This window comes from Somniosus microcephalus, chromosome 20 (genome assembly GCF_052327205.1).
Source record: "Somniosus microcephalus isolate GS21.2 chromosome 20, FLI_Smic_1.0, whole genome shotgun sequence".
Taxonomy (NCBI): Eukaryota; Metazoa; Chordata; class Chondrichthyes; order Squaliformes; family Somniosidae; genus Somniosus; species Somniosus microcephalus.
The window spans coordinates 63,857,695-63,872,029 of NC_141006.1; the positions used below are offsets into that span (position 1 = coordinate 63,857,695).

Below are 14,335 nucleotides of genomic sequence, written 5' to 3' on the forward strand. Positions count from 1 at the left end.
TACGGTTCCATGGTGTGGTGATTTATACTGGGGAACGGTTCCATGGTGTGGTGATTTATACTGGGGAACGGTTCCATGGTGTGGTGATTTATACTGGGGTACGGTTCCATGGTGTGGTGATTTATACTGGGGAACGGTTCCATGGTGTGGTGATTTATACTGGGGTACGGTTCCATGGTGTGGTGATTTATACTGGGGAACGGTTCCATGGTGTGGTGATTTATACTGGGGAATGGTTCCATGGTGTGGTGATTTATACTGGGGTACGGTTCCATGGTGTGGTGATTTATACTGGGGAACGGTTCCATGGTGTGGTGATTTATACTGGACTAGCTGGGGAGCCCCGCGTTGTGGTGATTTATACTGGATGGAGTTTGTTTCTGTGTTTTTTTTTATTCGTTATTGGGATGTGGGCGTCGCTGGCAAGGCCAGCATTTATTGCCCAACCCTAATTGCCTTTGAGAAGGTGGTGATGAGCCACCGCCTTGAACCGCTGCAGTCCGTGTGGTGAAGTTACTCCCGCAGTGCTGTTAGGGAGGGAGTTCCAAAATTTTGACCCAGCGACGATGAAGGAACGGCCGATATATTTCTAAGTCAGGATGGTGTGTGACTTGGAGGGGTGATTTTTGTGGTGATTTATACTGGGGAATGGTTCCATGGTGTGGTGATTTATTCTGGGGAATGGTTCCAGGGTGTGGTGATTTATACTGGGGAATGGTTCCATGGTGTGGTGATTTATACTGGGGAACGGTTCCATGGTGTGGTGATTTATACTGGGGAATGGTTCCATGGTGTGATTTATACTGGGGAACGGTTCCATGGTGTGGTGATTTATACTGGGGAACGGTTCCATGGTGTGGTGATTTATACTGGGGAATGGTTCCATGGTGTGGTGATTTATACTGGGGAACAGTTCCATGGTGTGGTGATTTATACTGGGGAACGGTTCCATGGTGTGGTGATTTATACTGGGGAATGGTTCCATGGTGTGGTGATTTATACTGGGGAACGGTTCCATGGTGTGGTGATTTATACTGGGGAACGGTTCCAGGGTTTGTGATGATTTATACTGGGGAACGGTTCCAGGGTTTGTGGTGATTTATACTGGACTAGCTGGGGAGCCCCGCGTTGTGGTGATTTATACTGGGGAATGGTTCCATGGTGTGGTGATTTATACTGGGGAATGGTTCCATGGTGTGGTGATTTATACTGGGGAACGGTTCCATGGTGTGATTTATACAGGGGAATGGTTCCATGGTGTGGTGATTTATACAGGGGAATGGTTCCATGGTGTGATTTATACAGGGGAATGGTTCCAATGGTGTGGTGATTTATACCGGGCTATGGTTCCATGGTGGTACGAGGCGCAAGTGGCCATTTGTTATGTGTGACCCTGGCCAGTGGATGTTGGAGACTTATCTGGGAGAAATAGTCAGGTCCAGTCCTGTCCTCATTGAACAATCATTCACTTTTCAGCCAGAGTCCCTCGATAGCCATCAGGTGTTGGGACCCTGCCTGATTTGTTTTTCCCCCTCCTCCCTAGGATAGGGATTCAAAGGCCAATTTGACCATGTGAAGATCGGCTCAACTCCGTACTGACCAGGGATTGTATCTCGGATCTTGTGATCAGTGTGGATTAGCTCAACACTGAGTGGGGAGAGGGGATCTCGTATTCGAGAGCAACAGAAAATGCTGGAAAAACTCAGCAGGCCAGGCAACATCCGTGGAGAGAAATTAGAGTCGACGTTTCGGGTCGAAACCCTTTTTCAAAACTGGAAAGGAAATGAAATAGATCGAAGGCAGGGCTGCGATAGAACAAAAGAAGTGAAGAGACATTAAGAGGTATTCAAAACCAGACGAGATGGTGATAGGACAGTGGAGACAAAAGACGGCTCAGATTAGGTGTGAAGTGTACTGGCAGGATGAGAGACAGCTGCCATGTGGGAGAGAGAAAAAATGGAAAGGTGGGGGAGGGAAAACCCAAAACAAAGGGGTGGGAAAAAAATATATAAGTAAAAATGTAATAGGGGCCGAGGTTATGATCTGAAATTGTTGAACTCGATATTGAGTCCGGAAGGCTGCAACGTGCCTAATCGGAAGATGAGGTGCTGTTCCTCGAGTCCTCTCGTATTCGAGAGCCATCAGCAGACCTTATCGCTTCTCTCTCTCTCTCCACCTGCTCCTGTGTTCTGACATGTGACTGCTTCCATTGAGGAACAAGTTAACTGTCCTCACCAACCACAAAGAACTTTTCAAACATGCACTTTGTGACAAAGAAACCCTTTTTCAGATAGTGTACACGCTGACCCTGGTACAATACCTTACCTGGTTTCCCACATCAGCCATTGCTTTGGCCACTCTTAGTGATGCTAGCAGTTTAGAAGAAAGAAGAATTTGCATTTATATAGTGCCTTCCACGACCTCAGGACGTCCCAAAGCGCTTTACAGCCAATTAAGTACTTTTGAAGTGTAGTCACTGTTGTAAAGTAGGAAATACGGCAGCCAATTTGTGCACAGCAAGCCCCCACAAATGGTCAGATAATCTGATTTTTTTATATGTTGGTTGAGATATAAATATTGGCCAGGACACCGGGGAGAACTCCCCTGCTCTTCTTTTGAAATAGTGTCACGGGATCTTTTACATCCACCTGAGCAGGCAGGCGGGGTCTCAGTTTAACGTCTCATCCGAAAGACGGCACCTCCGACAGTGCAGCACTCCCTCAGTACTGCCCCCTGACAGTGCGGCGCTCCCTCAGTACAGCCCCTCCGACAGTGCGGCGCTCCCTCAGTACTGTCCCTCCGACAATGCGGCGCTCCGACAGTGCAGCACTCCCTCAGTGCAGCACTCCCTCAGTACTGCCCCTCCGACAGTGCAGCGCTCCCTCAGTACTGCCCCTCCGACAGTGCAGCGCTCCCTCAGTACTGCCCCTCCGACAGTGCAGCACTCCCTCAGTACTGCCCCTCCGACACTGCAGCACTCCCTCAGTACTGCCCCTCTGACAGTGTAGCACTCCCTCAGTACTGCCCCTCTGACAGTGCAGCACTCCCTCAGTACTGCCCCCTGACAGTGCGGCGCTCCCTCAGTACTGCCCCTCCGACAGTGCAGCACTCCCTCAGTACTGCCCCTCCGACACTGCAGCACTCCCTCAGTACTGCCCCTCTGACAGTGTAGCACTCCCTCAGTACTGCCCCTCCGACAGTGCAGCACTCCCTCAGTACTGCCCCTCCGACACTGCAGCACTCCCTCAGTACTGCCCCTCCGACAGTGCAGCGCTCCCTCAGTACTGCCCCTCCGACAGTGCAGCGCTCCCTCAGTACTGCCCCTCCGACAGTGCAGCACTCCCTCAGTACTGCGCTGGCGTGTCAGCTTAGATTATGTGCTCAATCTCTGGCGTGCTACTGATTAAGCCACAGCTGTATACTTCTGTCTTCTCAAGAACTGAGGAGTGGCTGTTCGACCACAATTGGATTCTTGTAGCCAACAGAGGGTTCGGAGATTTTAATTCCAGTAGTTTTGGGCTGGATTTGAAGCTCCACTTGGGAGGTGCAAGGCCAGTGCAATTGCCCTACAAGGTGACGATGTTCCCTATAATTTTCTTTCGGCCCGCGCGGCCCCTTTAATGGGCTGCCCGGGCCATTCAAAATTCCTCGCATGCGGGTTTTTTAAATTTAAAAGCTGGCTCACCGGCTGGGTGGGACGTTCAAAGCTCCACCGAAAGGGAACATTGAAGGTGACCCCACCTTTCAAATCTTCCTGTTTGTTACAGCATCATTTTACTTCGTCATTTTCCTGTGAAGAAAATCTGTGGCAAAAACCACATCCGTGAAGAAGAAATAGTTTTACACTGTTTGCTTAAAGGCAGCAGCCCATTTATTCGGCGTGTTTCGCGGCAGCACACCAGCTGATCGCAACAATCCTCCATCATTAACATGTCTGGAGTGGGACTGGTCAGAAGGATCCTTGAAAATCCCCCAAAAGCTCCCAGGAAACGTGTGCAGGTATACATGCCGAACCTGCAGTTTGATCTGATGAATGTTTATTGTGAACATTGCTATCGACTGACCCAATCCAAATAAACAGGCTAATGTTTAACCCTGGCCGCTCCTCTTTTCAAAGAAAAAGAGTCAAGTGCCCACTCAACTTAAATGAATCATTTTGGCACCCCCCCACATACCAATGCAGTAACTAGGAGGGTGGGTGGGGTAATTAACCCTCTCACCACCCCCCCCCCCACCCCCGACCAACCTCTTCTGTTTTCCTGTTTCTTGCCCATTGATTGCCTTGCGCTGTGTGGGGAGCGCTACAGGAAACAAGTTAGTCTCGCCGGGGGCGGTGGCACCTGAGGTGGTAGAAGCAACCGCTGCCGGAGCCGCTTAACTTTTCTACCAGGCCAGCAAACGAATGTAGCTGGTGAGAACCGCACCCCCCTGGGTCTGGCGGCTCCCCTCCCCCCCCGCTCATCTGGCGGCTCCCCTCCCCCGCTCGTCTGGCGGCTCCCCTGGCCAATTTCCACCCACACCCCTCGCTCCCTCTCCCCCTCCCCCGATCCCGACAGGTACAGGTCCAATTCTGTCGCTCAGCAGCTTCTCTGGCTGAAATCAGTCAACTCCTCACAGACCAGAGATCAAACCACGAACTGGCCTGAACTAGTACAACACCAACCGCTGCCTTTACCCGCTGTGCAATGAGGAGGATTAAATCTGATTTTCTATGAGCTAATAATTAGCAGTACATGTGATCTAATTGTCACAGCCTTACTCGCCCCTTCATAAGCAAGGGGAAGTATCCAATGAGACACTGTGGGGTATATTTTCTGCCCCTGAAATGTTAGCAAAGAGGACGATGTGAGTATAAAGGCAGAAAATTACAAAACAGCAGAAAATACACCCCCTTTCCTTCGTGGCCTGTCCCTTTAACAGAAAATGTAGTCGTTCTGTACAAGCTCACGAATAAATTTATACGCCAACCGAACTATAACATAGTCACCTGGTGTCTTACAAAATTCTTTCCTTTTATTTCATAACAGAAGATATTTAAATGATTTTAAGCCACTTGAAACATTTGTTAAAAGGAAAAGACAGACTTGCATTTCTATAGCGCCTTTCGCGACATCAGGACGTCCCAAAGCATTTTACAGCCAATGAAGTACTTTTGAAGTGTCGTCACTGTTGTAAAGTAGGAAACGCAGCAGCTAAATTGCGCACAGCAAGCTCCCACAAACAGCAATGTGATAATGGCCAGATAATCTGGTTATTTTAAGTGGAGGGATAAATATTGGTCAGGACGCCGGGGGAGCGCTCCCCTGCTCCTCTTTGAAATAGTGCCAAGGGCTGATTGCTAATCCACCCGAGGGAGCAGACGGGGCCTCGGTTTAAGGTCTCATCTGAAAGGCGGCACCTTCCGACAGTGCAGCGCTCCCTCACTACTGGCACTGGGAGCGTCAGCCTTGGATTGTGGGCTCAAGTCTCTGGAGCGGGACTTGAACCCACACCCTTGTGACTCCAAGGCGAGAGTGCTGCTCCCTGAGCCCACGGCTGACGTCTTGTTTGCAGAGTGTCCTAGTTCCCCATGTGATTTCCCCCCTCTCCCCCCCCTTGGTGCGAGAATTTCCTGCTCTGACAGGTAAGGCCTTTCCCTCTTTGGTAAAGTGGATGTCTTCGTCTTTCGCCCATCACAGTCCAGCCCCTCCTACATCACGGCACACGCGCAGCTGAAGCATCCCGGCTCCGCGGCGCTCAAGGTAGCCCGGGTGGCGGTTTCGAAAACCTCCCAGACGCCTTCCTTGTGCTTGGCCGAGCATTCCAGGTAGTCGTAGGCCCCGATCTTCTCCGCCATGGCCCGGCCCTCTTCCCACCTCACCGGCTCCTTCTTGCCCCTCGCCAGCTCCTTGCGGACCCGCTCGTCGCTCCGCAGGTCCTTCTTGTTGCCCACCAGCACCACAGGCACGCCGGGGCAGAAGTGCCTGACCTCGGGCATCCACTTGTCCGGAATGTTCCGCAGGGAGTCGGGGCTGTCCACGGAGAAGCAGATCAGGATGATGTCGGTGTCGGGATAGGAGAGGGGCCGCAGGCGGTCGTAGTCCTCTTGGCCGGCCGTGTCCCAGAGCGCCAGCTCCACCTGCTTCTCGTCCACGACGATGTCGGCCACGTAGGTGTCGAAGACAGTGGGGACGTAACCTTCAGGAAACTTGTCCTTGCTCAACACAAACAACAGGCTTGTTTTACCACAGCCACCATCACCGACAACCACCAGCTTCTTCCTTATCATCGTCATGATCTTCCGTTGGTTTGGCGTCCAAAGATGTCACCGTACTCCCTTTCCTAAATGCCCAGGAGAGAAAGCGTTACAGGTAGAATTGTCGGTCAGGGAGAAGCCGCAGTGAGCAAGAGCAGACGCATTTGCCCGCCTGTAGATAATTTACTCTCCGGATATGTGGCTGTGTTGGAAGTATGACAGCAAGGTGGAACTGCCTGGGTTTTATAGGCGAGCTGGAATGCTGACCTCCCAATCAGGTTTTGCTGGTCGTGGGAGCGAGCCAACACTTTGCATGACATAAATAACAAAAGGTGAAATGATTGGCCAGCGATAGTGAAGAGAAAGAACAGCTGGGCTAGGCCCAGGCTGTAATCTAACTTTGTGTACACAGACTCCCTTTTGAGATGACTTGCACAGTTAATGTTTTTTTAAAATATAATTGTTGCTCTCATAAGACCTTTTTCCCGTGCTCTGCTGTACTGGAATGGATTACAGCATAAACGTAGTGTGTATTCGCCCCTCCCCCGTAGTTACAGCGGTACACACTGTGAAATCTTTGTTGCCAGGCAAGCTTTTTTTTTAACTACGACCGAAATAAGCCGAACTGCATTTTTTTTTACTGCATGGGATTCCAGGATTATTGCTACTGAAACTTTAGGGATCGTCTGTTTATAATTAGGCCCACTGGCTTATGGTGACTGAATGGGACTGGTTTTCCTTGCCTGGCTACGGGAAAGATAGAGCGTGCCCCAAGTGTACTGCCTCCTGTCCAGGCCTCGGAGCACCCGGATTTGCTGGTCAAGATTATAATCTTTAGCCCGTTCGCAGGCTTTTCCCCCCCCCATCCCTCCTTCCCTCAGAGTTTTGCTCCAGGAAATAGGGGCGGAAACAGAAGCCCAGCTGTAGGCCTCGCCCTTACAACCGTGGTCACTCATTGAGTGATCAGGACGAGGGCTCGCAGCTGACTCGCGCCACCCTTACCCGGGGTGCTGAAGTCCGACGAAGCAGCCCAGTTGCTGCCGTCTTTCGGAGGCGGTGTTAAACCGAGGCCCCCCCCCCGTCCCCGTCCCCGTCCCCGTCTGCCCCCCTCGGGTGGACGTAAAAGATCCCGCGGCACCATTTCGAAGAAGAGCAGGGGAGATCTCCTGGGGCCAACATTTAATCCCTCAACCAACATCACTTAAAAAAAAAAACTTGGATTATCTGGACGTTTATCGCATTGCTGTTTCTGGGTGCTGGCTGAGTGCAAACTGGCTGCCGCGGTTTCTACATTACAACTGTGACGAGTACTTCGTTGGCTGCAAAGCGTCTTGTGACGTCCCGCGGTTGTGAAAGGCGCTACACAAATGCAAGTCCTTTCTTTCTTTCCCTTATGTCTCATAGAGTTACACAGCACAGAAAGAGGCCCATCGTGTCCGCGCCGGCCATCAAGTCCCGTCTATTCTAATCCCATTTTCCAGCGCTTGGTCCGTAGCCTTGTACGCTATGGCGTTTCGAGTGCTCATCCAAATGCTTTCTTGAATGTTGCGAGGGTTCCTGCCTCTACCGCCCTTTCAGGCAGTGAGTTCTCACTCCTGTACGAGGCGGTGGAATTAGAGCTGAGCCGCCGGGAGAGTTTTAATAATCTAACTATACCGGGGAAGACCAGCCCTGAGCTCCATGAAGCAGAGGGATGTTTGTTCAATCCCCCACAACCCCCAGTTCACCCACACACTTGGACAGTGCAACCGACCTCTTTGACCAAGCTTTTGGTCACCTGTCCTAATACCGCCTTATGTGGCTCGGTGTCAAATTTCTGTTTGACTATCGCTCCTGGGAAGCTCCTTGGGACGTGTTTACTACATTAAAGGCGCTGTATTTTGCTGTTATTGTGTACCAAAGGGTGCCCAGTCCCCCAGCATAAGTGACAGTCTTCAGGAAGAGGGGAGGGCAAATCCTTTACAGAAATAAAAAAAGGATTTGGCATCTTGTACGATTGCCACGCTGCCCTCTTTGATACAACTTAACGGTAGCCAGGGTATGGATTTGTGCTTCTGCATTTGCCTATTTTCTTGCTTGCAAACAGGAAAAAAAAGCACACACATGCACATACACACACACAACCACCAGGGCTTCAAAAGGCAGCGCATAGCTGCTTCCATTGTGTACTCTTCCTTTCAGTTTGATTCCCTTTTCACCATTCAGCCACACGGCTGCGGAACCTCCTCCAATCGCAGCTCTTGTTTCTGGACTTTCGGGCCAGGCAGATGTTGCAATTTGCCGAGGATCTTGTCCCTGTTGTAGCCGAAAAAAACAAAACTGAGAGAGAAAAGAAAAAATCGCCGAGGAGGAAATGTCTGATTGGAGTTCAACCCCCACCACCACCACCACCGCCGCCTCTCCCCGCCTCCTCTCGCCAGCTGCCTCTCAGCCTCCGCTCCCACTGCCACTGCTCCCCTCCTCGCCCACTCGCCCACCCCTCCTCGGCCCACTCCCCCCACCCCTCCTCTCTCCACTCCCCCACCCCTCCTCGTCCCACTCCCCCACCCCTCCTCTCCCACTCCCCCACCCCTCCTCTCCCACTCCCCCACCCCTCCTCTCCCTCGCCCGCCACCCCTCCTGCTCCCACTCCCCCACCCCTCCTCGCCCACTCCCCCACTGCCTCTCCCCTCCTCTCCCACTCCCCCACTGCCTCTCCCCTCCTCCCCCACTGGCCTCTCCCCTCCTCTCCCACTCTCCCACCGCCTCTACCCCTCCTCCCCACTCCCCCTCCCCTCCTCTCCCACTCCCCTACCCCTCCTCTCCCACCGCCCACCACTGCCTCTCGCCCGCCTCTCCCACTCCCCCACTGCCTCGCCCCTCCTCCGCCCACTGCCTCGCCGCTCCTCGCCCACTCGCCACCCCAGCCTCTCCTCCTCCCCAGCTCCCCTCCCCTCCTCTCCCACTCCCCTCCTCTCCCACTCCCCCTCCGCCTCCTCTCGCCACTCCCCTCCCCGCCCTCCTCCCCACTCCCCCTCCCCTCCTCCCCCACATCCCCCTGCCCTCCTCCCCCACCCTCCTCCCGCCACTCGCCCCTCCCTCCTCCGCCACTCCCCCTCCCGCCCCACTCCCCCTCCCCCTCCCTCCTCCCCCACTCCTCCTCCCCCACTCCTCCTCCCCACTCCTCCGCACCCACTCCCCCTCCTCCCCTCTCCCCACTCCCCTCCCCCCGCCTCCTCCTCCCCCACTCCCCTCCCCTCCTCCCCCACTCCCCCTCCCCTCCTCCCCCACTCCCCTCCCCTCCTCCCCCACTCCCCTCCCCTCCTCCCCCACTCCCCCCTCCCCCTCCTCCCCCACTCCCCCTCCCCTCCTCCCCCACCCCACTCCCCCTCCCCTCCTCCCCCACTCCCCCTCCCCTCCTCCCCACTCCCCCTCCCCTCCTCCCCCACTCCCCCTCCCCTCCTCCCCCACTCCCCCTCCCCTCCTCCCCACTCCCCCTCCCCTCCTCCCCCACTCCCCCTCCCCTCCTCCCCACTCCCCCTCCCCTCCTCCCCCACTCCTCCTCCCCACTCCCCCTCCCCTCCTCCCCACTCCCCTCCTCCCCTCCTCCCCCACTCCCCCTCCCCTCCTCCCCCACTCCCCCACTCCCACTCCCCCCACTCCCCCTCCCCTCCTCCCCCACTCCCCCTCCCCTCCTCCCCCACTCCCCTCCTCCCCACTCCCCCTCCCCTCCTCCCCCACTCCCCCCTCCCCCACTCCCCCTCCCCCACTCCCCCCTCCCCCACTCCTCCTCCCCCACTCCTCCTCCCCCCTCCCCCCTCCCCCCTCCCCTCCTCCCCCACTCCTCCTCCCCCCCTCCCCTCCCCTCCTCCCCCACTCCTCCTCCCCCACTCCTCCTCCCCCACTCCTCCTCCCCCACCTCCTCCCCACTCCCCACTCCTCCTCCCCACTCCCCCTCCCTCCTCCCCCACTCCCCCTCCCCTCCTCCCCCACTCCCCCTCCCTCCTCCCCCTCCCCTCCTCCCCCACTCCCCCTCCCCCCCTCCCCCTCCCCTCCTCCCCCTCCCCTCCTCCCCCACTCCCCCTCCCCTCCTCCCCCACTCCCCCTCCCCTCCTCCCCACTCCCCCTCCCTCCTCCCCCACTCCCCTCCCCTCCTCCCCCTCCCCTACTCCCCCTCCTCCCCACCCCTCCTCCCCCACCCCTCCTCCCCCACCCCCCCTCCCCCACTCCCCCTCCCTCCTCTCTCCTCCTCTCCCACTGCCTCTCCCACTCCCCCATTGCCTCTCCCACTGCCTCTCCCCTCCTCTCCCACTGCCTCTCCCCTCCTCTCCCCTCGCCTCTCCCACCCTCTCCCACTCTCCCACTGCCTCTCCCCTCCTCTCCCACTGCCTCTCCCCTCCTCTCGCCCTCCTCTCCCCTCCTCTCCCCTCCTCTCCCCCTCCCTCTCCCTTCCTCTCCCACTCCCTCTCCCCTCCTCTCCCACTCCCCCTCCCCTCCCACTCCCCCTCCCCTCCTCTCCCACTCCCCTCCCCTCCTCTCACACTCCCCTCCCCTCCTCTCCCACTCCCCTCCTCTCCCACTCCCTCCTCTCCCACTCCCCTCCCCTCCTCTCCTCTCCCACTCCCCCTCCCCTCCTCTCCCACTCCCCCTCCCCTCCTCTCCCACTCCCCCTCCCCTCCTCTCCCACTCCCCCTCCCCTCCTCTCCCACTCCCCCTCCCCTCCTCTCCCACTCCCCTCCCCTCCTCTCCCACTCCCCCTCCCTCCTCTCCCACTCCCCCTCCCCTCCTCTCCCACTCCCCCTCCCCTCCTCTCCCACTCCCCTCCCTCCCACTCCCCTCCCCTCCTCTCCCACTCCCCTCCCCTCCTCTCCCACTCCCCCTCCCCTCCTCTCCCACTCCCCCTCCCCTCCTCTCCCACTCCCCCTCCCCTCCTCTCCCACTCCCCCTCCCCTCCTCTCCCACTCCCCTCCCCTCCTCTCCCACTCCCCCTCCCCTCCTCTCCCACTCCCCCTCCCCTCCTCTCCCACTCCCCCTCCCCTCCTCTCCCACTCCCCCTCCCCTCCTCTCCCACTCCCCCTCCCCTCCTCTCTCCCTCCCCTCCCCCTCTCCACTCCCCCTCCCTCCTCTCCCACTCCCCTCCCCTCCTCTCCCACTCCCCTCCCTCCTCTCCCACTCCCCCTCCCCTCCTCTCCCACTCCCCCTCCCCTCCTCTCCCACTCCCCTCCCCTCCTCTCCCACTCCCCTCCCCTCCTCTCCCACTCCCCTCCCCTCCTCTCCCACTCCCCCTCCCCTCCTCTCCCACTCCCCCTCCCCTCCTCTCCCCCTCCCCTCCCCTCCTCTCCCCCTCCCACTCCCCTCACTCCCCTCCCCTCCCACTCCCACTCCCCTCCCCTCCACTCCCCTCCCCTCCCCTCCCACTCCCCTCCTCCCACTCCCCTCCTCCCCTCCCCTCCCACTCCCCCTCCCCTCCTCTCCCACTCCCTCCCTCCTCTCCACTCCCCTCCCCTCCTCTCCCACTCCCCCTCCCCTCCTCTCCCACTCCCCCTCCCCTCCTCTCCCACTCCCCTCCCCTCTCTCCCTCCCCTCCCTCCTCCCACTCCCCTCCCCTCCCTCCCTCTCCCACTCCCCCTCCCTCCTCTCCCACTCCCCTCCCCTCCCTCCCTCTCCCACTCCCCCTCCCCCCTCTCCCACTCCCCCTCCCCTCCTCTCCCACTCCCCCTCCCCTCCTCTCCCACTCCCCTCCCCTCCTCTCCCACTCCCCCTCCCCTCCTCTCCCACTCCCCCTCCCCTCCTCTCCCACTCCCCCTCCCCTCCTCTCCCACTCCCCCTCCCCTCCTCTCCCACTCCCCCTCCCTCCTCTCCACTCCCGCTCCCCTCCTCTCCCACTCCCCCTCCCCTCCTCTCCCACTCCCCCTCCCTCCTCTCCCACTCCCCCTCCCCTCCTCTCCCACTCCCCCTCCCCTCCTCTCCCACTCCCCCTCCCCTCCTCTCCCACTCCCCTCCCCTCCTCTCCCACTCCCCCCTCCCCTCCTCTCCCACTCCCCCTCCCCTCCTCTCCCACTCCCCCTCCCCTCCTCTCCCACTCCCCCTCCCCTCCTCTCCCACTCCCCCTCCCCTCCCTCACTCCCCCTCCCCACTCCCCTCCCCTCCTCTCCCACTCCCCCTCCCCTCCTCTCCCACTCCCCCTCCCCTCCTCTCCCACTCCCCCTCCCCTCCTCTCCCACTCCCCCTCCCCTCCTCTCCCACTCCCCCTCCCCTCCTCTCCCACTCCCCCTCCCCTCCTCTCCCACTCCCCCTCCCCTCCTCTCCCACTCCCCCTCCCCTCCTCCCTCCACTCCCCTCCCCTCCTCTCCACTCCCCCTCCCCTCCTCTCCCACTCCCCCTCCCCTCCTCTCCCACTCCCCCTCCCCTCCTCTCCCACTCCCCCTCCCCTCCTCTCCCACTCCCCCTCCCCTCCTCTCCCACTCCCCCTCCCCTCCTCTCCCACTCCCCCTCCCCTCCTCTCCCACTCCCCCTCCCCTCCTCTCCCACTCCCCCTCCCCTCCTCTCCCACTCCCCCTCCCTCCTCTCCCACTCCCCTCCCCTCCTCTCCCACTCCCCCCTCCCCTCCTCTCCCACTCCCCCTCCCCTCCTCTCCCACTCCCCCTCCCCTCCTCTCCCACTCCCCCTCCCCTCCTCTCCCACTCCCCTCCCCTCCTCTCCCACTCCCCCTCCCCTCCTCTCCCACTCCCCCTCCCCTCCTCTCCCACTCCCCTCCCCTCCTCTCCCACTCCCCCTCCCCTCCTCTCCCACTCCCCCCCTCCTCTCCCACTCCCCTCCCCTCCTCTCCCACTCCCCCTCCCCTCCTCTCCCACTCCCCCCTCCCCCTCCTCTCCCACTCCCCCTCCCCTCCTCTCCCACTCCCCCTCCCCTCCTCTCCCACTCCCCCTCCCCTCCTCTCCCACTCCCCCTCCCCTCCTCTCCCACTCCCCCTCCCCTCCTCTCCCACTCCCCCTCCCCTCCTCTCCCACTCCCCCTCCCCTCCTCTCCCACTCCCCCTCCCCTCCTCTCCACTCCCTCCCTCCTCTCCCCTCCCCTCCCTCCTCCACTCCCCCTCCCCTCCTCTCCCACTCCCCCTCCCCTCCTCTCCCACTCCCCCTCCCCTCCTCTCCCACTCCCCCTCCCCTCCTCTCCACTCCCCCACTCCCCCTCCCCTCCTCTCCCACTCCCCCTCCCCTCCTCTCCCACTCCCCCTCCCCTCCTCTCCCACTCCCCCTCCCCTCCTCTCCCACTCCCCCTCCCCTCCTCTCCCACTCCCCCTCCCCTCCTCTCCCTCTCCCCCTCCCCTCCTCTCCCACTCCCCTCCCCTCCTCTCCCACTCCCCCTCCCCTCCTCTCCCACTCCCCCTCCCCTCCCTCTCTCCACTCCCCCCTCCCCTCCTCTCCCACTCCCCCTCCCCTCCTCTCCCACTCCCCCTCCCCTCCTCTCCCACTCCCCCTCCCCTCCTCTCCACTCCCCTCCTCTCCCACTCCCCCTCCCCTCCTCTCCCACTCCCCCCTCCCCCTCCTCTCCCACTCCCCCTCCCCTCCTCTCCCCCTCCCCTCCTCTCCCACTCCCCCTCCCCTCCTCTCCCACTCCTCCTCCCCTCCTCTCCCACTCCCCCTCCCCTCCTCTCCCACTCCCCCTCCCCTCCTCTCCCACTCCCCCTCCCTCCTCTCCCACTCCCCCTCCCCTCCTCTCCCACTCCCCCTCCCCTCCTCTCCCACTCCCCCTCCCCTCCTCTCCCACTCCCCCCTCCCCTCCCCCTCCTCTCCACTCCCCCTCCCCTCCTCTCCCCACTCCCCCTCCCCTCCTCTCCACTCCCACTCCCTCCTCTCCACTGCCTCTCCCCTCCTCTCCCACTGCCTCTCCTCTCCTCTCCCACTGCCTCTCCCCTCCTCTCCCACTGCCTCTCCCCTCCTCTCCCACTGCCTCTCCCCTCCTCTCCCACTCCCCTCTCCCCTCCTCTCCCACTCCCCTCTCCCCTCCTCTCCCACTCCCCCTCCCCCATCTCTGATCATAGGAATGAAGGAGTAATGTGACAGGACACTTTGCGATACTTACAGTTGCTGATTAGGGGACATTTTGAGTTTGTGTCAAGCC

At 59.6% G+C, this 14,335-nt stretch overlaps 2 protein-coding genes across 4 annotated transcripts in view; one reads left to right on the forward strand and one right to left on the reverse strand.

Moving 5' to 3' along the window:
• pum1 (pumilio RNA-binding family member 1) overlaps window positions 1-14,335 on the forward strand; it is a 152,607-nt gene that overhangs the window by 7,642 nt on the left and 130,630 nt on the right. The window lies entirely within an intron of this gene.
• On the reverse strand, window positions 4,992-6,488 carry LOC147103346 (ras-like GTP-binding protein RHO). Its single transcript, XM_085962831.1, has one exon. It carries the CDS (start codon window positions 6,272-6,274, stop codon window positions 5,690-5,692), a length of 585 nt encoding a protein of 194 aa, XP_085818957.1. The 5' UTR covers window positions 6,275-6,488; the 3' UTR covers window positions 4,992-5,689.